Source organism: Fundulus heteroclitus, chromosome 2 (genome assembly GCF_011125445.2).
Source record: "Fundulus heteroclitus isolate FHET01 chromosome 2, MU-UCD_Fhet_4.1, whole genome shotgun sequence".
Taxonomy (NCBI): Eukaryota; Metazoa; Chordata; class Actinopteri; order Cyprinodontiformes; family Fundulidae; genus Fundulus; species Fundulus heteroclitus.
This window is the reverse complement of record NC_046362.1, coordinates 27,871,273-27,897,539: the sequence shown is the minus strand read 5'-3', so window position 1 is coordinate 27,897,539 and position 26,267 is coordinate 27,871,273. Positions and strand designations below refer to the sequence as shown.

At 39.5% G+C, this 26,267-nt stretch overlaps 1 protein-coding gene across 1 annotated transcript in view; it reads right to left on the bottom strand.

Moving 5' to 3' along the window:
- The window catches only part of LOC105924376 (neural-cadherin), a 178,202-nt gene that overhangs the window by 28,647 nt on the left and 123,288 nt on the right, over nt 1-26,267 (bottom strand). The window contains 10 exon segments of the mRNA XM_036152005.1: nt 459-582; nt 3,391-3,518; nt 3,692-3,816; nt 13,287-13,501; nt 16,684-16,961; nt 18,775-19,004; nt 19,933-20,117; nt 21,262-21,355; nt 22,136-23,744; nt 24,253-24,536. Of these exon segments, the coding sequence (XP_036007898.1) occupies nt 459-582; nt 3,391-3,518; nt 3,692-3,816; nt 13,287-13,501; nt 16,684-16,961; nt 18,775-19,004; nt 19,933-20,117; nt 21,262-21,355; nt 22,136-23,744; nt 24,253-24,536 (3,272 nt within the window).

The following is a 26,267-nucleotide window of genomic DNA, read 5'->3' as shown; positions in this document are numbered from 1 at the left end:
CAGTAATTGATCAACAAGGCACTCAATGGTCTGGGCCCTAAATACTTCATATTTATCAGTTGGTACGAACCGTGTGTGTATGTATATATATATATATATATATATATATATATATATATATATATATAATATATATATATATATATATATATATAGCAGTGTGTGTATGTATATATATATATATATATATATATATATATATATATATATATATATATATATATATATATATATATATATATATATATATACACACATTCAGAGAGAGGGAAAGTGGTGAATAGCCTTGTGGTCACATTTACATTCTTGTGAAAGAAGAGTCTTCTATCAACTGCGGGTTCTATCATCCAAATGGGTAAAATAAATAACAAAATAAAAAGTGTACTATAAAGCGACCTATTCATCCAGACATGCAGTCATGTTAAAATCAGTTTTTTTATTTTATTTTTTTACTTTACCTTGCTGTCTACAATCAGGTTCCTTATACATCCAGTATAGTGTTTGTGTTGCAGCTGTGGGTATTCATATGATATGTTCTCGTTGACTCCTCCAAGCTGCAGAACATGACTTACATTCAGATACCTGAAAATGAAGAACAACCAAAGAATGCATGCTGAGGGAAAGTTTTCAAGGTTACAATTCAAAATAAAACTTGCAGCAGAAATAAAACACAGACTGCAAGCAGTTGTAACACATATACATGTAATACAAGCTGTCAAAGTTAAAATTCATAGTTTCCTTCTGTTCTCGCTGAGGCTGTTATCGCCTTCTGTATATTCAGAAAACAAATGTGACACCTTATTATTCTTCTTTTCCTCTTTGAAAATATGCATGATGGGTAAATTACATTTGTCAGAAAAAATCTACCTACAAAGAGATTTGATACAGAACCTGTACTATTTTCAAAACTGTGTGCACAAAGTGATAATTCTTCTGCCAAGGCGATTTAAAGCACGGCCTCAGAGGAATACCTCTACTGCTTCTTATTTATGAATCTATACCCAACGCCTCGTCTGTAAGAGAATAAAAAATACCATTTCATATTAAAACTTAATTAAGAGGTAGTCCATTGGCAAAGAAAGAATCCATTAAACGTGTGCATTAGCATTTTAAACAGAAAATTTATTGTTTTCTTGACACAAAGACCTTGATGGTGGGAGTATATCAAATGGTTGTGTGGCCACTTCCTATTCATATGTGTAGTAGATTTGTGAGATTGACAAGGTGAATAAAGTGAGGATTTCTCCTCACCCACCCAAGGAATATGAAGTAAATAAAATCCTGGATTCCAGGGAAAAGGAAATCCCAAGGCTGAGGGGACAAGGACACAACATGGCTAAGGCCACAGAGACAACAGAGGCAGCAGTCAGATGATTGAGGCAACTCAGGGAGTTGTTTGTGAGCACAAAGTTTCTAAGGAAAAACATACTATTTTAGCATAGTTGCTAAATTAACTGGCTTACTTGCATGCCTGGAAAAGCGAGTCTTTTACCAAAGGGTATTTTCCCTTTTATGCTTTTTTCATGCATACTTTTTCATTCAGAAATGGAAATTTATATCATCAGCTACAAGCCTGAAAACAATCAACAAGGGAGATTTGTAGAAATGATATGTGCCTTTTAATTAAAAAAAATAAATAAAATCAAGACAGCTCTTGGTAAAATCCGAGATGTAAAAAAAACCAAAATAATAATAATAATAAAGCCACTGCACAATACCACGTGTACCGTGACAATTTTCTAAACTCATGGCTAAGCTGAAACAATAATAATGAATCCAGAGGCAAGCCAAGTCCGTGGTGGTAGTAAACAAGCTGAGTTCCCAAGCACAACCTGTTATTAGCATATGAAGTCAAAAATTAATTGGCATTTTAAGGATTATATTTCAGGAAATCATCAACAGTTTCTTCCCTCCAGAGACAACGATGTGGAACACGAGAAACTAAAAAAAGCTAGGGTATCCATTTGATTTCATCTTCATAAATAATAAACCCTGGATTTACATAAATAGCATTTTAGATATGATTTTCCAGGCTTGAACTGTAAGAATATACTCACAAATCCTTTCTGATGCTAAATATAAATGGTCACATGATATCACATGCCAGCAAAGAACAATAAAGATACTTTTGCTTTGTGAATAGTACGGATTTATAATCTGATATACCAGTGAGAACCAATGAAAATTAACTGGTGATAATTTAACGATGCTTTTAATGACTTGTCAAACAAAAATACATCATTTTCTCTGTTTTTATTTACTTTTATCTCTTCCTGTCTAGGTATCTTTTAAAGCCAGTTGCCAAATAAACCTTAAAAGGCCTAGATTTTATGACATAGTTTGCACTTTTCAACCAGTCAGCACTTGGTAAACAAATGTAGGCAGCAGTACAAATTAGAATAAAAAAAACAGAATATCCGCCAAATACAATATTAAAACTTGCAAACAATACAAATCATTTTTAGTAGTTTTCTTCCTCCTCCTCCCACCAAAAAAAAACAAACAAACTGTAAGCTGCTGCTGCTTTTGCTTCTAATCCCCCCGTTGCCCGCTGAGAATATGGGGCATTTACAGGGGACACTGTCCCTCTGGGCCATGCGTCGATTCTGGCTGGAGAAATAGTGAGTAGAAACTAAACACAAATAGATTAGTTTTGTGTGGCTTCAGACACAGCCCCCCCCCCCCCCCCCCCCCAACAACATCCCTCCAACCCGGGGAGTCTCTCTTGAATTATTCAAGCTGTTACTACTCATGCACTCAACACAAATGCAGCCAAACATTTTCTTGTGTCCAATTAAATGCTCATTGAAAATACTGTTGTTGGTTCATGTTTTTTTTGTTTTGTTTTTATTAAACAAACTACTTGGATATTTAGAACGTTTAGTTAGTTCACATCTGTTTCATTTACATTGATTCACACTTCCCACATGTTTCTTCATGTCCAGTTTGATCCTTTCTCAGTTCTTTTTAATCAAAATTTTCAACTATACATATATATGAAAACAAGTATTGCTCAGATTTGTCCAGGGGTCAGACTTTTAATATAAACTGTGCAAACACCATAGATAGACGGACAGACAGACAGATGGCTGGATGGATGGATGGAAACTTTACATTACTCTAAATTACTTGTGATCGCAAAATATTATATGCAAATTATACAACAAATGATTAATTAATGGTTTATAGTGCTGTATAATTGCATGGCTGAATGGAGAGATAAACAGAGGGATTGATAAACAGATATATACATTCATACAAGGGCATTGTGTGTTTGTTTGTTTATTGAATTCAAACATACTAACTTTCACATTCATGCAATGAGATGGAGAATAAAGTATTGAAATATAGAACAATTTTTTTCCCCCCACACTTAAATATTGATCTTACTTGTCCCTGTTGGGCGTGACCCCTCGTATTTCACAGGATGAGCGATCCTCCGTCATCGCCCATGATTCCACCCCTTCTGCTTCCATGACTATCGCACTGGAGCATCGATCCAGAGTTAAGCGCACTTCCTTTAAATTGGGTAGGAAAGAAAAAGAGAGGTCATCGCAGCTGCACATGGGGATGAATGTCCAGCTTCTTGACACTTTAGTGGAGCTGCAGAGCCCGCTTTGTAATCTGACATTTTCCTTGCACAATGAGCTAAACTGTGACACTCATGTGGGGAAGAATGTGCTGCTCCTACTTTGCTGTTGCTCCTCACGTCAAGGCGATGCCATCGTCTGTCGCTCACTCCAACATTTGTTAACTGGAGAACAAGCGTCCCAGAACCATGGTTGATTTTAAGGCTTGGAGTCCCACCAATCAGCTCTAAAAAAATATGTAAATTAGAATAAGCAGAAGACAGAACAACATGTACATATTCCTTTTGAGTGAAAGGGTTGGAATAAAGACAAATATTTCTGTCAAAAAACAACTCAAAATGCAAGTGAGATTTAAAATAAAAAACCAGGCTAAACAGAAGATAGTGATGAAATGGATTGTAAACCAAAAAGAAAATATTAAAAAGGCAAGTTCAAGTAACGACTTTGATACAGGGAAATACCCAAAGGATCTATGAAAGTGTATCATCTCAAACAAAAGAAACAAAAACAAGAGAATAAACAACAGAACACAGACTGAAGCTCAGAATCCGAGTAGCAAAAATAACAGTATAGCGTGGGCCGCATTTGTGGCATCCATGGCAAGGTTGTGTTAAAATACCTCAAAATGAATACAAGTTGAAATGTATTTAATGTACACTTTCATTTTGCAATGTGATCAAGAACTTTTAATTAGTAATCTGTAGTTTGCTAATTCCCTTGAGTATAAACCTGATGTGATACAGCGGCTCATTTCTCTCAGTCGCTGGTTGCTAGACTTGACAAGGACCCGTATTTATCTTGCAACCATGCACAGTGCAGGAGAAAGTCTGAGAGGTAGGAAAAATCTTCAGAGCTCATTATTAAAGAACTGCACCAAAGAGAAACCAAGTCTCCAGAAGACTCGTTGGATACAACCAGTTGTCTGGAAGTGATGCCAGAAAAACGCTTTTTCTCTCCTTAAATCACAAACAAAAACATACAGTATGCCATACTCCACTAGGACCTTCACTGGAACTATAAGCTTAAAGACCAAGCTTTTTGATAAATAACACACCTGGTGAGCTTTGTTCCACAAATTATGAGTATGTGGAAAAGCACCCTGTTAAGGTATAGTGGACGATTTTTCCGGAAATACAGGTAAGGTATAACCTGACTCTCACCAGATGGATGTCGTTCCACCTAGCTCCTCACGGCTCCACACATTCATCTAGAAACGCTGCCATTGGGAGGGATTTCAATACCACATAGAAAGGACGAGCCAATCAGGAATGCCAGGCGGGATTTTCGTAGCTGTCACCTATCAGAGAAGTGACTGTTTTGATTCAGACAACAATGGCGGCTCGCAGCGAGGAAGCAAGCGGTAACATTGAAGCTGCTTTTTCACCAATGTTGTCCAATCTACCGAATATTAATTATTTAAAAGAATGCCAAAGAACGGCTTTGAAGGCTTCTGTTAGTGGAAATGATGTTTTCGCCCCTTCTCCCGACCAAGTTCGGCAAGAGCTTCATCTTCCCTAACGTCAGCATCCCAGGTTGGTTTCAGTGTGGGTGGTTGAAGTAGGACTTCAGTAAAGATGACGGACAAGTGATTTATCCAATCATATGCAAGGATTTTTAATAAGGCCCCTCATTCTGAAATACATCTCCAATGGAGTGATCCCACATATACAGTTGTGTCCAAAATAATAGGAGTTCCATATCACTAGCAAGATAAATCACTGTTTTTGTTAGAATTTAAACTTCTACACTGCAAGTAAGTTTTCAGAAGGTTCAATAAAAGGTATAGAAAACCCGCAGGCATGACGTGCATGCTGCTGATTCTGAGAAACTGAATCATTGACTGACAGGGGCGTGTTCAAAAAAATGGCAATGCCGAGTTCAATTAGTGAGGATCATTGATTATGTGAGAAAAACAGGGGTCAAAAAGGTGGCCCTTATTGAAGGATCAAGGCAACTGACACTGCATATGCTGGCTTTGTCCTTGAAAAATAGAGTAAAAAGGGTCGTTCAAGACACTGTTCAAAAGAAGAGCGTTCTTTGATTAAGAAATCAATAAAAGAGGGGAAACCCTATAAAGAAGTGCAGAAAATGATAGGCTGTTCAGTTAAAATGATATCAAACGCTTTAAGGTGGCAGCCAAAACCAGAGAGGCGAGGAAGAAGAAGAAAAACGACCATTCAAATTGATCGGAGAATATCTGAAACGGTGAAAGCTCAGCCAATGATCAGCTCCGGGAGGATCAAAGAATACCTAAGATTGCCTGTGAGTGCTGTAACAATCAGACGACGTTTATGAGAAGCCAAGCTACCAGCAAGAAGCCCCCGCAAAGTCCAAATGTAAAAAAAAAAAAAAACCTGTGTTGAAGCGGTTACAATTTTCCAAAAAACACATTGACTGGCCTAAAATGGTCTGAAATGGCGTAATATTTTGTGGACTGATGGGAGTAAGATGTTTTTGGGTGTAAGGGCCACAGACAGTTAGTCAGATGTCCTGCAAACACTGCATTTAAGCCACAGTACACAGTGAAGACGGTGAAACATGATGGAACAAGAATCCTGATATGGGGATGTTTCTTGTACTTTGGTGTTGGTCCTATTTATCGCATACCAGGGATCATGGATCAGTCTGAGTACATCAGAATACTAGAAGGAGTCATGTCGCTGTACGCTGAAGAGGAAATGCCCTTGAAATGAGTGTTTCAACAAGACAATGACCCCAGACACACCAGCAAGCGAGCAAAATCACGGTTGCAGACAAACAGAATTTCAGTAATGAGTGACCAGCACAATCCCGGACCTTAATCCCATCGAAAACTTGTGGGGCGACATAAAAAACTGCGCTTCATGAGGCAAAACCAAGAGATGCAAAGGAATTGTGGAACGTAGTACACTTCCTGGGCTGCAATACCTGTTGACCTGTGTCAGAAGTTGGCTGACTCCATGTACCACAGATAGGAAGCAGTTATCAGAAACCGTGGTTATGCGACTAAATATTAGTTTATGATTGTGGGGAAAGTTGAATCTTCAAGCATTTCTTAATTTACAACAGTATGTGTGGAGCATGTGTGGAGCACGGCAGAACTACATCCATCTGGCAAGAGTCAGGTTAAGTAAGGAACTCCCTTTTTTGAATGCCTGTGCACACGCAAGACCATCCTATCCTCATTGGGATCGTGTGAATGAAACCCAAATAAGACCTGGGTCTTATTTCTTTATTCTGAGACCTTCTTCTTTTTGTCATAAAGTTGTAAGACAGTTTGCTTCTTGCGACTCTCTAAGCTATTTTCAAAGAATACGGTGAGAGCAGTGGAGCTACAATGAATGACTGAAACCAAAGCTCAGGGGATACGTAAAAAATAAAGGGCCGTGTGCGCAGGACAAGGAAACTAGCAAGGAACAAGCATGCACATTGGCGGTAGGTGAGCACGTCACAATGACTGGCATGTGGGACAACCAATAAATAAGATGATTGCCTCCTTTCACCATCCGCAACAACACTTCTTAGTAACCACCTGAGATGTTTCTTACAAAAAGAGAAGAATAAGGCCCAGCAGAGACTATTAGTCTGTTTTGTGCATGTCTATCACTTAGAGGTTTGGCTTTTCCACAAAACAGACCAGGTCCAAACTACAATGAACAATTGGGTCTGCAAAGAGGATCAAAGGGCTGACCTTCCATCTATCCGAGACTTGTAGAGGTCTAGGGTCAGAAACAGGGCAAATAACATGTCTGCAGACCTCCCATATGCTGTATGCTGCACACAACCAGTTTAGACTTTTACCTTCCGGTCGGTTCTAGAGGGTACTATTTACAAAAAATAACCACCACGGAGACATTTTTTTCCCACACACTGCCAATCTGATGAACACTTAACTGAGAGTGCCCGGAACGGTACCATGCACTTTTGCACCAACCTGACCACGTCTTCCTCTTTTGTAAAAACATGCATATTTTCATATTTACAAAAATGTTTCCGTTTTCTTTTTTGTATATTAATACTTTGTGTGCACAAACATGGCGATTAAAGCTCATCCATCCATCTTCTGGTTATCCGAAATCAGGTTGGAGGGGGAGGGAAGGTCTAGGAAATACCAGGTAAGACGTCTGCCAGTAAGGTGATTCCAAAGCAATAAAAGAGGAATTGATATTAAGGCTTTTTACACTTCTATACCAGGGATACTATTAAATGGTTCTGGCACTGTAGGTGAAACAGAGTTGTTCTTTATCACATTGAGGTGACAAAATAAATATAAGAAATAATTTAGGCAGACTCACTCATTGTCCTCTGATCATAAAACATTCATTGGTTTAGAGAACACTAAAAAGAAATATAGAAATGAATGTGTGTTGGCTGAATCTACACAGTGATAGAAACAATAACCTGATAATAAAATGATACTATAAATACAAGATGATGTTTAACAGAAGAGCATAAAGTCTAACATTACTTTACTATATGACAATATTGCACAATATTACTTTTACATGAAGCATATTTAACATTATCTTCACTGTTTTGCTGCAAATGCCTTTGCAAGATTTTTCTGCCAGGAAAAGCAAACAATCCTTATTCATTTTCTTCCATTATGTCAATTAATAGAATGCATCATGAAAGTAATGAGGCTTATTCAAAGTGTTTTAGTGCTCCAAAGGGTGCAATAACATTAGGTTTTTAAGACACAATACACATAGCTTGTATTAATTTGATTTAATAAAAAAAAAAAAAAAAAAAACACAACACAAGGTAAAATAAGGCTTTTTATCAGCAAAAATAAACTGTATCAATGATTTTTTTTTCCTTGAAATCACTATGTGCTTTCCCAGGAGTGACCTGTGAAGTGGATTGCACAAGGTATTCAAGCATGGCATGGGGGATTCCCAACAGAGAACAAGAGAACTCAATTCAAAAAAAGAGTGAAAGAGTAAAAAGAAAGCAGCTATAGTTCACTGACTTTACAGGTAATGGGATGAGTGAGTGAACATTACTGGGGGAGAAACAAACAGTTGACACAACAAGTCTTAACCTTACTGGGGTAAATCCCAGCTCATATTGACAACAAATCACACTTTGCCATTTTTTGATTTTGACAGTGATGCAGGAGTTAGGAAGTTTGTGCTGCAATTGGAGGGTTAGCGGTTCGAACCCCTACTCTGGGCACGACACTGTAAGAGAATAAGCTATTTACCATTTAAAAGGGACACACCACATTGATATTCTATCACTTATATACATCTCTTTTTGTTTTAGTATCAGTCATGTCAGAAGATTTAACATTAGCTGAAATTATTTCATTTATTCATTTTGCCATTTTCTCTAAAAATACAAGAAAAAAAATCTAACATCTCAGACTTTTATAAAATGAATTGATTTTCATTGTCTATACCTAGTTGATTAGGAATTTGCTATACAGTATTTTTGTATTAAAGGCCATTGATTCTCATACTTTATTGGGAAAGAAACAGATTTGTTTTTATTAAGCTACACTAACATGATGTTTAATAGTATGCTGGCTGTTTTAAGGATGACAGTACGCTAAGCTTAGTGCAGTTTAAACTGCACTAATTGTAGTTAAAACTACACTAAGGTTACACCATTGGATTCAATATTGGACATTGGATAAAATTTTTAAATATATAATGGTATATGTTTTTTAAGTTAAGCTGTGCTTATTTACCCAAAATTCCTATTCAATCTCCTAGAACTCGTTAGACCGCGGTTGTTCAACTGCAGTCCTCAGGCCCTTGAGCCCTCCATGTTTTATTATGTGTCCCTGATGACTCCTGAATTCAGTGGCTGAAGTACTTCCTCCATATGCAAGTTGAGAAAGACGAGTTATTACATCAAATTAGTCTTCTGATCTTATAGGTATTATAGGTATAAGTAATCATCTTCTGAATACAATTTTTTTTACCTTATACTTTGTGTTAACCTAACCCTTTTTCAGTCTAATATTATGTGAACAAGTATCTTTTTCTGCAGTTTGTCCCATAATTCTGCTCCTAAAAAAACATTTAGGACTTGAAAAAACAATTTCTCGTATATGATCTGTTGATTTATTTCCCAGTCTTATATTTTCTAATGTGTTTTTTTTTTGTACTTCTTAAAATTTTGAATGTAATTTAAATGTATGTATGTTGTAGTTTAAGGTGTATTGTCATTATCATTATTAACTATAACAACTTTACGGGGCATTGATGTTTTTAATGCAGCTTTATTAATTATTATTTGGATTGCTTTGTAAATATACTAACTGTGGGTTAGCGTTATCTGGGTCAAAACTTTGCAAAAGCTATTTGCACAAAAGCTTTACATTTCTCTGTGTGCTCTGCATTTTGCCTTGATTTGTGTACGCTACTGAGATAAATTAATAAAAAGTATAATTAATCTTGTAGCATGTTTTTTTTTTGCCCCCCTCCAGGTTTGAAAAGATCTTATTCAGTGAGTTACTTAGATTTGAAAGAAGGGGGATAGGATGTTACTTTAAGCTAAGAACTGAAGAAATTCATCCTTCTTAGCTTTTTTCTGTCCACTCAGTAATGGAAAGTCAAAGGTCTTGCCCTGGCTTCTTGTTTTGCTCTGAACTGGACATGTTGATAAAGTATACATTTTATGTAATGAAACTACCTTTGCTTTAGAAATAAAATAAAACTTCATCCTGCTCTGCCAGGTCTGTCTAAGGTTTTGTTTCCAGATTCAACTGCACGATTGGTGCGTAATTTTGATCCCAGAAAGACGGTAGAAACTCTAATTTCCCATTTGTGAAACATCTCAATGATGGCATTGTCAGCACAATAATTCAAACTGAAATAACCAATTTAAGAAGTACAATTGGAGTAAATTAGCCAGAAAGGTCAGAGTTCTCAAGGTAAGCTTAAAATGTGCCTTTGTTACTAGGTACACCTGAAGCCCTCATGCATTAATAATATCCCTCACGGGGTACAGAGTGTCTTTTGTATGTAAATTATTTTAAAAGAGAAGGGAGGAGCCCCATTTTCTTTATTTAAATCATTTGAATTAAAAAAGGACCTCTTAAGGCATATTTGAAACTGAGATGTTCTGTAATAATGTTGTTGGCAATGCCATATTACTTTAGGGACTTTATTTTCTATATAATTTAGAAACAAAACAATGCCAAAATACTAAGGAAAAAAACAAACAAACAACAAAAGCTGTGATAACCCTATGATGCAGTTTTATCAGTATTTTCCATGACCCTTAAACTCTATCATAGTGTTACTGGAGATTTTTACCCCGCCATTTTTTTTTTTACAATGATCTTTGTTTTCCTTAAAGTTTCTGTTTCTGATCCAGTAGTCTTGCACTTTCATGAACTTTAACTTTTAACCTCCTAATTGAGACCTGAGATGTAGCTCTTGAGGTTTGCAATTTCTCTCTCCACAGAACAGTCTAACCTGGAGCTGCTCAGATCTACTCCCGGCACTGTCAGTCACTGCCTCAGATTTTTCCCAACTTGTGAAGGACTTCTCTCACTGTGCCATGATGGATTGCAATTTGATTTGCAATCCATCATGGCAAAAACTATGCTTTTGTCAAAGCAGACATAAAATAGCCTACATATTTTTAACCCTCTGAGTTCCAACCGTCGTTGAAAATAGACGCTGGGACTGCTTCAGTCTCTAAACATTCTGCTAAAGGTATTTTTGTTTGATTCCGGGTCATAAAAGAGCCGATTTGCCCAAATTGGGATTAGAAACAAAAATGGAAATAGGATCTATCACAAAGTCTTCAGAAAAAAAATACCCAATGACATTGGGTAAGGTATAATAAGGCATTGTTTAGAATTACAATGGTGTTTAAAAGTGCCTGGGCCTTTCCTCATTTCTTATTTTTTTGCATGTTTGTCACACTTAAGTCTTTCAGAAAATCAAGCAAATTTAAATCTGAGTCAAAGACAGCACAAGTAAACACAAAATGCAGTTTTTAAATGAAGGTTTTTATTATTACGGGGGAAACAAATCCAAACCTACATGTCCCTGTGAGTCCTTTCCATCGCTGTGGAGGAACTTTGGCCCAGTCACCTTTGCAGTATTGTTGTAACAATGGAGGGTTTTCCAGAATGAACAATCCATAGGATTCATGTTGGGACTTTGACTAGGCCACTCCAAAGTCTTCATGTTGTTTTTCTTCAGCCCTTCAGCTGTGGACTTGCTGGTGCGTTTTGAATCATTGTCATGCTGCAGAGCTCAAACTGGTTTCTGCTTGAGTTCACTACCAGACGGCTGGACGTTCTCCTTCAGGACTTGTTTTTGATAGATAGCAGAATTCATGGTTCCATTTATCACAGTAAGTCTTCCAGGCCCTGCAGCAGCAAAACTGCCCCGGACCATCACACTTCCACCACCAAATTTTACTGCTGGTATAATGTTCTTCTTCTGAAATGCAGTGTTACTTTTACACCAGATGTATTGGGACAAACATGTTCCAATAAGTTAAACCTTTGTCTCATCAGTCCACAGAATGTTTTTTTTTTAAGTCTTTGCTGATCATCAAGTTGTGTTCTGGAAAAAAAAAACTGAGATGAGCCTCAATTTTCTTTTTGCTCAGCAGTGGTTTTAATCTTGGAACTCTACCATGCACACCATTTTTGCCCGATCTCTTTCTGATGATGGAGGCATGGTTTCTGACCTTAACTGAGGAAAGTGAGGCCTGCACGTCTTTGGATGTTGTTGTGAGGTGTTTTGTGACTTAATGGATGACTTGTCGCTGTGTTCTTGCCGTAATTTTGGTCCACTAGCCACTCCTGGGAAGGTTCAACACTTTTCCATGTTTTTACCATTTGTGGATGGTGGTTTTCACTGTAGTTCACTGGAGTCCCAAAGCTTTAAAAATGGCTTTGTAACTCCTTCCAGACTGATAGATCTCATTTACTGTCTTTCTTATTTGATCCTGAATGTATTTGGATCTTGGCATGATGTCTAGCTTTTCAGGATATTTTGGTGTACTTGCCTTTATCAGGCAGTTCCTATTAAGGCATTTCTTGATCGAGAAAAGGTGTGGCAGCAGTCAGTTCTGGGTACGGCGAGAAAACGCAAACTTAGGCACGATAAACCACAGATAAGTTTTAACAGAGGGGTAAATCCCCTTTTCACACAGGGCCATGTAGGTTTTTATCCCCTTATTAACAAAAAACTTAATTAAAAAACTACATTTTGTGTTTGCTTGTGTTGTCTTTGAGTCATATTTAAATTTGCTTGATGTTCTGAAACACAGTGAATCAAACCACCAACACCACTGTATAAATCTCCATAATTCATGAAAATATTTGACTACAAAGTCGTATCAAAACAAAAGAAAAAGTTACTTTTTATTCTTAGAAGTATAGAAGACCAGAAAACATTGCCAATGTTCACTCTGGCAGTTAATACATAAATACATGTCTTTTGATTGTTAAACTGCTGGTATAATATTGACCTCAGAAGCTTATGAAAATGCATTGCTTACATATTAATTAGTAAAAGTGTTTAAAGCATCATATTGAGATGAGAGAAGGATAAGACAGTTGAGATCTCTTATGTTTCGAAAGTAAGCACAAACCTAAAGCTTTGCTCTTATTTGTTGCTGATTAGCCATCTCCCAGTAATTAACGCAGACAATTAAGGTCTACGTTTTAGAGCCCACAAGCCAAATAACAAACATCTAATTACAGAGATATGATTTTACTTATTTTTTCTTTACCTATAGCGATGTAGTCTTCACTATCCCCTGGTAAAAGAGTGGCCAAGGGGCCTGCATACAACAGCAGTCCGTCATCTTCCTCCGTCATAAACTCGAGTGAAAGATGGCTATCAAAGCAGGGCCTTATGGGAGGAAACCAGGCATAGCCGTTACCAAGGAAACTAAGTCTCGTCTGCTGACAGTCTGGCCCTTCGAGCTGTGGGGGGCAGTGGCACCTGTAGCAGAGACGGGAGGGGGAAAATGTGTGAGAAATCTGGACAAAACAAGTGGAAAGAAACAATCAGTGTCATTCAGCTCTGAGCTCTCAGAAATCTTCGCATTGTCTAAGCCGTACGTGACAGTCTTGTTGATTCACGCAGACAGAGAGGTCTGACTGTGTTTGAACACGCCGTCTGTTGACAGAGCGAGCCGAGCGTTTCTATCTATCAATTGTTTGCATTAGCGACAAAGCCCCGAATATTCAGTTCTACATTAAATCAATTAGTTATGAACACAGCATTACTCTGTTCTATTCTTTATCTATAACAGCTGTCTGAGCTGAACTCCCCGGAGACAGTTCAGGCTCTGCACATCACGTCCCCTTTGTTAGGAGGTAATTAAATCTATTTCTCTCACTTCTCTATGTGTCGAGCCGTCACTGATTTTCTGAAGTCCCCCCCCCCACTCCCCCCCACTCTCGTGAACTGCCCTCTGCTCACACTTAGGCTGTTACCCACATTGCTAGATTGCCTCTTTTTGTACTTATCGGCTTTGATTACAGTGCTAGCCCTTAGGATCCCTCCTCTCGGACAAACGGGAAATTGAACGTTTTCCGTGAGACCCTTGAATGTGTTTGAGCAAGAGAGTGTAATGATGAATTTCAATGGCCAAAATAAATGCCGTAAAACAAAGAGATATGTGTAGTGATGAGAAGCAGCCCTTTCAATCACATCGATGGCAAGGATTGAGGGGATTGGTTGATCTCAGCCTGTCCTCTCTACTGCAGGCATGTGAGACAAGCTGGCTCTGCTGATAATGTCAAAGCCATCTATTTTCATGCAGTGTCTAAAGAAGGCTGTGTGTACTGAGGCTGTAACGGGCTGTTTCTAACAGTGCTGTTTATTGTGCAGAGAGGCAGCACATGGAGGGAATACTGATCCATATGCAGGCAAAAGAGGCGGCTTAGCCTGATGGGTAGCCTTCTGCATACATACGCACACGATAAGCAGTGAAAGAGCACCTCAATCTTTCACTGTTCTTTCATGTGACTCATGAGAGCAATGGCAGTCCAAATCAGGAAGGGCATGGCCTGTTATTATCACTTCTGACTGACAATATCTGATTAGCTCCTCTCTGAGGTTTCCTGTTAAGCTCCCTCAACAGAGGACAAGGGGAAAAATTGGATCTTTATGGATGGAATGAAATTCACATGAGGTCCCATGTAATGTTTCTGAGGCGGAGGCGTGTGCCTTGGAGGACATGAGTTTTGCGATGCTTTGAAACAATAGAAAATGCGTTGAAATCCAAAATACAGTTGCATGCACGTCATCTCCGACTGCTAGGTGTGTGACCAGCTTTACTCCACGTTCACATGATCGGCATTGAATGCAATTTTCCAATCTGTGAGCAAACAAAAGTGAGGGATAAATTGCAATATTTTCATTTGACTTATATTTATTTAGTCCGCGCGTCAGAGTGTGATGAAAAGAGTGTACGATTAAACGCACACATTTATTTCTTCCCATTGAGGATTGGTTTTATGACTGCAACAATTAATCAACATTTATATATTTGAAGCCCTGGAATATACACTAAATTGGTTAATTTGTTAATTTGCCTGTCATCTGTGGTGAAGAAGACTTGTAGAGGCTCACCCCGAGCATTAGAATGTGGAAGAAATTAGTTTTAAGAGACTGTCAATGTAGAATGTGTTGGTGCCAGACAGGCTGTTTGAGTAGTTCAGAAACTGCTGATCTACTGGGATTTCCACACAATAATCTCTCAGAGAATGGTCCGAAAAAAGAGAAAACATCCAGTGAGCAGTAACGTGTGGAAGAAAATGTCTTGTTGATGTCAGAGGACCATGGGGATACTGGATTAAAATTGTGATCAATTTCCAGCAGGATAAACCATAAAGCAAATGTCCTTTTTTGAGCATGTCGGATGTTGCGTTCAAAATCTTCGAATATTGCAGTTATCATATTCAGTTTTATTATTAATTTGATTTTGAATTGGACACACGAAACCAAACATTTTTTATCACACTTGTAATAACAACCAGTAATCACTTCATCCCTAGTCTTATCTTGTGAAATATTATTGTAGTAGACGACTGAGGGCTGGATCTTCAAGGATTTCAAAGAAGGAGCGATAAATTGCGTGGGCAGAAAAAAAGATTCCAGGTGCAAAAAGTGGGCTGATCTACAAAGACTGCTACGTGCCAAGCCAAATTGGCCCGCCCCCTTTAAAAGAATAAATTACGTGTGTTACTGGGAGTTTGGGAGTTGCCATAAAAGAAAGATGAAGATGTAAGCAATGTTTCAATTTCTGAATGGCGATGCAAGTCAGAAACGGCCAACACGTGATCTCTCCAGACACCCAGGATGAATGGAGAACTTCTGCTGTTTAAGTATTTTCTGCTATTAAATACAAAATGAATCCATCAACTAATGGAGGCGAGCGTGTTGTAAACTATGTACTAAATATACATGAAAAAAAACGCATCCGCAATCAGTTTCAGCATTGATAAATAACTTTAAGGGTGGTAAGTATTAACATTTGCATATCCTCCTCCCATAAAAGTGTGCAGTTCGGTCATCAGCATATGATCTGCATATTCACGTACGCAAACACGCAAAGAGGTTTGCACCCGCTGTTCTGCTTGGTTTTGCACACGCAAATTTCTTTGCACCCGGTATAAAGACAATTGTTTTTTTTTTTGTTTTTGTTTTAATACACGCAAATCCTTTGAAGATCAAGGCTAAACCTGGTCTACTGATATGAGGGAGTTGCATAAACCATTATGAACATAGTGACAACATTTGTGGTACACCTGATTTCATGTAAAAATTGTAAAAACTGTTTTATTTTCTTCCACACTAAATACTACTCAAAATGCAGACCAAAGTGTTTCTTTTTTTGTTTTGTTTTTTAGATACATCAAAATGAGATAATGATGCTGCAATAAAAACGGGTTTACTTTAAGGCTGGTTACACATCCTTAGCCAGGAGGGTGAATAATTGTGGAGGAACCTGTATATATAAAAAATATCATCATCTTACAAGAGTAGATTAGCTCAAGAGCATTTCATTTTAACAGACACCGTTATAACTAACATTGAAACAAGCTTATGTTTGCCCTTTTTAAGAGTAAATTCCACTACTACTACTGAAGTCTTACTAGTGCTATGCTTCTTACCTGTACCCATTATGTGTGTCGATGCATGTCCCTCCATTGAGGCAGGGGTAAGTGGGGTAGGAGGAGCATGTCCGGTGGGTCATTTCTCTGGCAGCACAGCCACATACGGCTGAAGATGTCACTTTCACTGAGGCCAGGGATAAAGCACCGGAGTCTATCAAGGCGGGTGAGTCACTGACACTTAACTGTGTGTAGCAGCCGCCGGATGTCTTACAGTCAGCACGAACACACTCATCTACCTGCACCTGGCTTACATTCACACGCAGGAGGGACTGCAGCTGCAGCGTGAAAAGGAAGTAGGGGGAAAAAAAAGAACAGGAATTATAATAATTGTCTGGGAAGATTACAGGGAATTGTATCTCAGATTACTATTTAGTTGTATTCCCAACAAAGTGATATGCGGTACATAGTAAAAGTATTCATACTTTTTTTAACTTATTCACACTGTCATATTAGAACCACAACCTTTAGTGTATTTTATTAGAACTTTGTGTGGTAGACCAGAACAAAGCAGTGCACAATTTTGAAATATAAAGGAAAATAGTGCCTGGTTTTAAAAATGTTTTACTAATAAAAATCTAAAAACTATGATTCAATTCAATAAAATTCAATTCAGATTTATTTATATCACGTCATCTCAAGGCACTAACTTGAATTTCAATCAAATCATACAGACACGTTGGTCAAAACATTTTCCATCTCAGGAAACCCAGCAGATCCTCTCCTCCTAAAAGAGTGTGTAGCCACGGAGGACAGTCTGTATTGCCATTGGCTTTGCACCAAATTACTCATGCATGTAGCAGCGTTTAACAGGAAGAAACCTCCAGCAGAACCAGGCTTAGTGTGACCGGCCATCATCCAAAACCTACTGGGGATTGGGGACAGAGCAGAGGCACGGAAAGAACACCAAAGCACTGATCCAGGAATACTTTCTATGTTAGAGTGAGTAATAGCAAGGATCCCCCCTCCCTCACAATTAAACAGAGCACCAAGCCAGATGTACCAACCATGAAAATAAAAAAAACAGAGATAAAAGTTGAAATAACAATAAATAATGCAAAATTGGAACTCAGCGAAGTGATAATTTTACCTATTGGAAGCATACTATATATATATATATATATATATATATATATATATATATATATATATATATATATATATATATATATATATATATATATATATATATATATATAGTTAAAGTGAATTGGCCCAAGGGCTGATCCCTGTGGTACTTATTTACATGAACAAACTGGAGTCTGTAGGACAAATAAAATTTGCATAAGTATTCAGCCATGTTTATTCTAAATACTGTGTAAAACCATCTTTTTCTATTATCACACATACTAGCTATAGACATATGAAGACATAATTTTTTGCCCGATCTTCAGTGCAAAACAGCTCAACCTCAGTCTTATTGGAAGGGTAGTGTATGTAAACAGTCTTTTTTAAGCTTTGCTCCAGAGCCCACACTGTATTTATGTCTGGGATTTTCATTGGTCCATTTTAACACATAAATGTACTTTGATTTGAACTATTCCAATGTAGCTCCGACAGGAAGTATAGTGTCACTGTCCTGCTGGAAGGTAAACTTTCCGTTGTTGCCTCCAACAGGTTTTCTCTCAGACGTGACCTGTTTAAACCTTGTATTATTTCCCTTCAAATTCACAATATTGCACTACTTTGTTTTAGTTGTTGGTTTTGTTGGTTTTAAGATGACAAATGCGTAAAAGTTCAGGGGATGTAAGTACCTCTGTAAGGCATTGTTCTAAGGTTCACTTTACAAGAAATGCAAAAGAGGATGATTATGCCTCTAGACCAATGGGTAAAGTGACAAGATAGTTACATTCATTAAAATAACATAATACGGAGGGAAGAGAGGTTGTTCCAGAAGGAACAGTTACACTGACAACAAGTGAATAAGAGACAAATAGACATGACAGGGTCAGGCTGTAAGCTGACAGAAATTCAGTGTGAGAATGAAAGTGCAGATAAAAAGCTTGGTTATCTCTTTCCCTCAAGCTCCTAGGTTTATCACCTGATTTATGAACAGTGATCTCTATCGCGCTGACAGGATGGTATACATACCTTCTTTTTATGTGCTGCTAGGGCACTGTGCAGTTTCTCTGGGCAAAAGTAGCCATTATCGGTTAGCACATAGAAATGGATGTCCACTGTTCTCGCCTCTCTGTCTGCTACACTGAAAATGTTGATACTTCCCGGTCTGACAGACAGGGTTTCAGACAGGAAGTCCCAGAATGCCTCCAGCCGACTTTTCCCCTCGACGTTCGAGTCGATAAATTCTCTCGCTGTAATGCCTTCGGGAGACAAAGAGAACGGAGGCTCATGTCATAAGGACTACTGACTCGTCAATGACAACTGCAGAGTTGATCAAAGTCTGTGAGGTTCCTTATTCCATTAACACAAGAGGTAGCCTAACATCTCCCTCTATTGATCCACTTCCTCCCGGAGTTGTCCATTGAGGTGAACGTGTCCGGAGTCTGTTTCCACGCTGGCATGAGGCTGGAGTCTTGACAAACTGCCTTGTACAAAACATTTTTAAGGAGTGGAAAATCAATCACGTTTGGGGCGGGACCCACCTGCAAAATGTGAGCAGTCATTTTTAATCTCTCAGACATGATAACAGCCCCGAGTCGGAGGCATCCATAACAGCCTTTGACTCTGCTCGCCGAATGGCTTTTTAAATGTCAAGGACTTTACCTGACACTTCCAGATTGACCTTTTATAACTGAGATTTGATCTGAGAGACTGCCAGAAAAATGAATACACTAACATGAACCGCAGACCGCGGCAGAGGAAGAAGGAGAAGAAAGCTGTTACGTATGAGCATTGTGAATAGTTGCTCTGCAATGCTTAGAAATGTTAAACAATGCAAGATGGAGAGAAAAAAAAGATATTTTGACAGCCTGTTATTTGGGTGTTAAGTGGATTGACAACTTCAGAATCATTAAATGAAAAGTACAAATTAATTTAGACTCGTGGAACATGCTGTCACACTCAACATTAGTGTGCAAACACACTTAACCACAGTCAACAATGAGCAAGCTTTCCTCTAGCTGACAGTTTTTTTTTTTTGTTCAATATATGTCTGACTTTTAGGTCCGACTGAGGTTGTAAAGTGACATTACAGTTAAGAAGCCACCTGCTCCAACGCTGAAAGCAACAGATTAAGAATTTCCGCTACATTTCTGCAATCACGCGTGCATGTGTCCCTGCATACGTTACCTGTCAAACGCAGTGAGGCAGACGATAGAATGGCCTTTTCCTCCAGCTCCCTAATGTGAACCCTGACTCCTGATATCACGTCAGGCCAAACCCCATCAGACACCCCAACTCTTAACCAATAGCTGCCCGCTGGAGTGTTTTGCCGGACGGTCAGCACTCCTGAGCTCTGATTCACACTGAAGTATCTGAAAAGAGCAGAGCAACCGTTACCAGGAGGAGAATGGAGAAAGAAAAACCCAAACAGGACAAGTGACCTTGCAAAATCGTTGCAAGCTTAAATGCGAACAGACGGAGTTCTTGCACATGATTTATGTAAAAGTTTCTTTTTTTTCTTCTTCTTTTTTTTTTTAGAAAAAGAATTTCAGAGCTGTCTGTTCATTTTAAGCCAATTAATCTATGGTGGTCAGGGTTTCAATATGAAACCTGCAAAAAACACAGACTATGAGGAAGAGGGTGGATGGATGGATGGATGGATGGATGGATGGATGGATGGATGGATGGATGGATGGATGGATGGATGGATGGATGGATGGATGGATGGTCAACGCTAGATGCATGGTAGAAAGGATTGATACGCAGTCAAAATGAATTTATGGACGGACAGATGGATGTACATATGAATCTGATCATTAATGTCCGACTAAATAGTAAATCCCTAATATGAATCAATTTACTATTAAATACAATAATAGGCAAGAACATATTGCCTATAAGGAAAAAAAGAAAAAAAGCTAAATAAAATAAAGAAAAAGAGAAGAAAAAATTTCTTTGGATCTGGATGGTTCTAAAAGGGCTTGGTAGTTGTCATGGTGACAGTTAGAAGTTGCTGTATGAATAAAACAAATATGCAACTGGTATTTCTAATCTGATTCTAAAAGTGTTCGCACTGAATAACAGCCCAAGGTCCCCGAAGTAGTTAGAATGTGGTCGTATAGACGGCTTCAGGCCCTGAACTTTGTTCAGGTTGATCAAGATTTCTGCGATTGTTCAGTATGATTATAGTTTCCAGAATAACAATCACTGAAGATTACAGTGATTAAAATCTTAATGGAAAGTGTGGGATATAGCGGAGGATAGGGAATTGCCTGTGAAGAGTGGAAAAATACTGGTTAGCAATGTTTAAAGCAAGTGATATCATTCAGAGGGATTCTTGTTGGGGGAAATGCAGGCTTGCCACAGCGCACATGCTATCTATTTTTTTTTTTATTCTGTAAATTTGGCAGGTTTTATGAAGCTCTACTGCTTTAGAACTTAAACCTCTGTGGCGCATTTAGAGATCAGTAAGTTTAAAGAGGAAAAAATTGTATCCAATTAGTGCTGAGCTCTTACTTGGCTGCACTTGTCTCCAGACTGTAGGTCTTGTTGTCCCAATCATCTGGATCTGGGGCATACACCTTCCCTAGAGCTGCGTTTCCCATCCTTCCTGTTCAAGGTAAACATAGACATACACGCACACGCACACACACACGCACACACAGAGACACACACAAACGCACACATGCAAGTAAACACACACACACACACACATTGGTTCAGTCTGGACAGAATCTGCTGATGCCAACACTTATCTTTCGTCCCTCTCTTCTCCTTCATTCTTGTGTTCTGTTCTACTTATTATGCTCATAACTGTGAAGTCCCACTGCTGGAATGAATAAGCTCTCAGTGCTCCACTTCAGAGAGCGTGGGGCTTAAAGAAGCAAGGCTATCTCACTATGGATTATGTTATTATCGACCTGCAGTGCCAGAGCACCGCAGCTGGGTAAACAATGGCAGCCTCCATGAGTCACGGCACTCCCGTTACCCACAATTACCAAAACTGCCATGTAGCTCTGTGCAGGATCAAAACACTAACAAGCCAATATTCCTAACCAACTTACCCGGAGGGCAAAAAGAAACGTGGACAAAAGAAGAGTGATGATCCTGCAATAAAGCGATGTACCTTTGAGCTTTAGGCAGAAGGAAGGCAACGAAAGAAAGTGCTCAGGGCTGGAGAAGGAATTTGACATCATTACCATAACAAAACACAGGGTAAATGTGTGAAAGCAATTATGAATTCCAGACCACACTGAGTAGGTAGAGCGGTTATAACTTTCCCCTTCAGCTGTAGTCTTAGTTTTGCCTCTTCACTCAAACACTGCAGTGCAGTAGCAGAAACAAGAAGAAGAAGCAAGAAATGAAATGAGAGGGTAAGCAAGCAACTCACCCTTGCGGCTATGCACATAGACATCTTTCTCTCCTGGCTGATGGGCGTTATCATTATGATCACCAATAGTGATGGTGAGAGTGCTTGTGGCCGTTATCGGCGGAAGGCCACTGTCAATCATTTCCACCGGTAAGTGGTACTCGCTCTGCCTCTCCCTGTCGAATCTCCGCAGGGTGGTGAGTGTGGCCGAGCCATTGCCGTGATCCTGCAGGTGGAAGTCAGCGGAGTATACGGAGGGCAGGGAGATGAGGAAAGGAGGGCCATGCTCTGGGGAGTCTCTGTCCACAACGTGAAGGAGAGTGGAGCTCCCGTTAAGCCAGACCACTTGAGGCGCCTGACTGTTCTCCCACAGCACGGGCGTGTACGCCATCTCCAGCTCTGGCCCGTTATCATTCATGTCGAGCAATGGCAAGTGGACCGTAACACTGCCAGTAAGTGCTGGTGCGCCGCGGTCCGTCGCCATGACAACCAGCTCATAACCTGCTACGGTTTCCCTATCAAGTGGCTTGGTGACGGTGACAACCCCACCTCGGTTGATTGTAAAGTGTCCATATGGGTCTGAATGGGGAAGAATGCTGTAAAAAACATCTCCGTTCTGGCCCGAGTCAGAGTCAGCGGCCACGACCTGAATTATACTGGTTCCTACTGGTACATCCTCAGGTACAGGGGAGAGCAGGTGAGAACTCGGGGTAAAGACGGGGGCGTTATCATTTTCGTCTTCTACTATGATCATGCAATTGATAAGACTGGCAAAATTGGAGTCCTCCACTTTGATGGTGAGGTTAAACCTCTGCTCATCCGGATGCTCAAAGTCCAGCCTCTTTTTCAGCCTGAGAGTGCCCTTCTGTTCCTTTTTGTGACTAACAATGTAGAATCGCTGCTCTGCATCTCCCGCCACCACGCTGAATACCAACTGCCCATATCTACCATCGTCAGGGTCCACAGCACTCAGCTCCAGGAGGGAAGAGTCCTCAAGCGTGCTCTCCGGTACACGGGCACTGCACCAGTCCTCTGTAAATTTTGGCACGTGGTCGTTGATGTCTGTCACCACAACAGTGACGGCGGCCGTGCCTGTCATACCGCCACCATCCCTGGCCTCCACGACCAGACGGTGGCTATCAGCGAGCTCTCTGTCCAGGCCCTCCTCCGCCACGGATATGGTGCCAGTGCTAGAATCAATGGTGAACAGGTTTGCGTTGTCTAAATTCTGTGCGTTCTCTGTAATCCGGTAGGTGAGGATGGCGTTTTGACCCACCGCCGCGTCGTCCAGATCCACAGCCGTCATTTCCACGACAAACGTTCCAGGAGGCGAGTTTTCCGCCACGCTGCTATGGCAATTATCGGGCGCGCACAAAAATGTTGGGGCATTGTCGTTGATGTCCTTCACGTTGATAATGACATCTGTAAAGCCGGTAAGCCCCTCGCCTTCTTCGTCCGTCGCCATGACAACAAAGCGCCAGACAGCCCGCTCCTCCCGGTCCATGGTTCGCTGGGCGTACATCTCCCCAGTGATGTCGTTGATCATGAAGTGCGACTCGGCGCCTTGGCCATGAATGGAGTAGCGGATGGCCCCCTGGTCTGCATCTTTGTCTGGGTCAGTGGCTGTAACCTGTAAGACATAATCTTTAGAAAACGGGTATTGATTCACCCATTCAAACCCAAATTACAGATTTCCCTTATCTCTTTTCAGCAATCACTCAAGTGGTTTTTGCTTTGGCCTGCATTTTCATGCAACCCATTTCGGTTTCCTCACCGCTCCTGACCGGCTCAATTAAAGCAACGAGTTCAGATCGGGCATTTGTCTCCCATCTCGCCTTAGAATGGGTTTCACAGCATTACTGCCCAACAATTATCTCTGCCGTCTCCATAAATCGAAGAGATTAAAATTCTATAATATGCCAGGCAATGGTTAGACACTTTAGCAGCAGATAAATTGAAATAACATGCCTGAATAGTAAACAGTAATAATTACTCAGCTGACAAAGAAACCTACACTGAGAGAAAAGTTAGGAAGGAAGCTCATTAAAAATGGGACATGTCTCAAGTTAATTTGGAAATGTTGTCAGGGCTAAAAAGAACAGAGCGTGCAGCGAGCGTTTTGATTGGAGGCTTCTCACCTGTAACACAAAAACAGGCGACCCATCCAGCTCCTCTGTGACAGATCCGTAGTACTCATTTAAAGAAAACACAGGTGCTTCATCATTTTTATTGACTATGGTGACCACAACTGCAGCATAATCTTCCCACTTCCCGTCTGAGGCGAGGACCAGCAGTTTGTATCGCTTTTGCTTCTCATAGTCCAACGACTGTGCGATGAAGATCGTCCCAACCTCGGGCTCGATGTCAAAAGCACCTCCTTTGTTGCCAGATGTTATCTGGTAACGAAGCTTGGCATTGGCTCCTGTGGCATAAATTACAAATGGATGATTAGGAAAGTTTGTGGTCAGTTTTTAATCATCTAGTCGGGGACGTTGCTGCTAACATCAGGGTATAATGCCAGTTAAAATTATTTTCCATTGATCACTGAGACAGGCAATTTTTAAAATAAAATTAATAAAAACTGTTTATTTTTTTTAAATTGCACTACTTTTTTATACCTTCAGAAATGTGTGTCCCATTTTCGACCTGAATCAAACTTCTTGGTTAAATGAAAAACATTTTAAATCTAATTCTCTCTGCTATCTTATGAGGAATTCATCTTTTAAAAAAAAAAAAAAAAAAAAAAGCTTCCATAAAGTATTATTAGAACATTAACTGTTCAACAACTTTTTTTAAATGAGCAGTTTATCCCAAGTGTGATTTACATCAAATGTTTGAGGACTGATGTGATTGTATGGCAAGACATTCTTTCATACCGCTGGACCCCAAAATAAAAATCTGCTTAGGGCTTCATACATTGCAAAAAGGGAACTAAAAGTAAGTAAAACTTTCTTGAAATGAATTTATTTGTCCTTGATTTGAGAAGGTATATAAGATTATTTGTCAATGGAATGAATATTTTGAAACCCCAAAATAAGATAAATCAGATATACTGCACTTGAAATAAGACGATGGAGATGAGCTGTTCCTGTCTTAAGTGCAAAAATCTTATTCCATTGGCAGATCATTTGAACATGCCTGCTCAAATCAAGGACAAATGCACTCAATTTAATAAAATATTACTTACTTTTAGTTCCCTTTTTGCAGTGTACAACCTTGGTCCTGGTCTGTTAGTGTAAATCTGTATTTTACCACATTCTACCTTCATGCTGTTGCTTCGGCAGCTGAAGAAGAATGCAACCACAAGGGTATTACACCTCATTTCCTCCACGGCTTGAGAATGAGTAGTTCTTCACGTAACCCTTTCCTGTTTTGATTACTTCATTAAATGGAAACTTTGTAATTCGTCTCCTCAGCTTTAATCAGATACTAATTTAAAAGGAGTGCTGGAAAAAGTAATGAGTTGAAAGCAGCATAATGCACTCTTATACTGTCCTTTAGGGGATTATTTGGGGGCTTGGCTGAGGTTTGGGGTTGTAGTGGAGAAAAGTGGAAGTCAATATCTGAACTTATCTTCTGTCCCTCTGTGGAGACGATCCAATCTAATAGATGAGATAATCTTCTGGAACATATAGTCTTTACTTTCAATCATCCTGTTGGGATTAAGTAGCCACAATCCCTTGTTAATACATTAATCTGTGTTATTAACACAGCCACAACTGAGAGTTTCCCCTGTCCATCGCAGGGTGCTGGCAGGCTTACAGTGACCAGACCAAGGGGGGGGGGGACTTTTTAAGCAAGACAGATTGAGAGCAGCTTCTTTGGCACAAGTGCAATCACATTGTAACTCTAATGTTGGGGGTTGGTGTTTTAGCACAGCCATTTATCATTAGTGTGGCAGCCCAGCCTAAGCTGCAACACTGCTCTCCATAAATACTTGATTAACAGACCTAAACATTCCCGATAAAAGGATCTTAGGCTGCTATATGAAGGATGAGCAACTGCTTTATTGCTTAAATCCCGCCCACCCACTGTGGGGGAGCATGTCAGTGTTTTTGGAACATATGTGCTACAGTGCATTACTGAGCACTTAAACGACTACTGAATCTAGTACACAGTTTGATTTTAGCGACATGATTTTTGCAGAGCACAT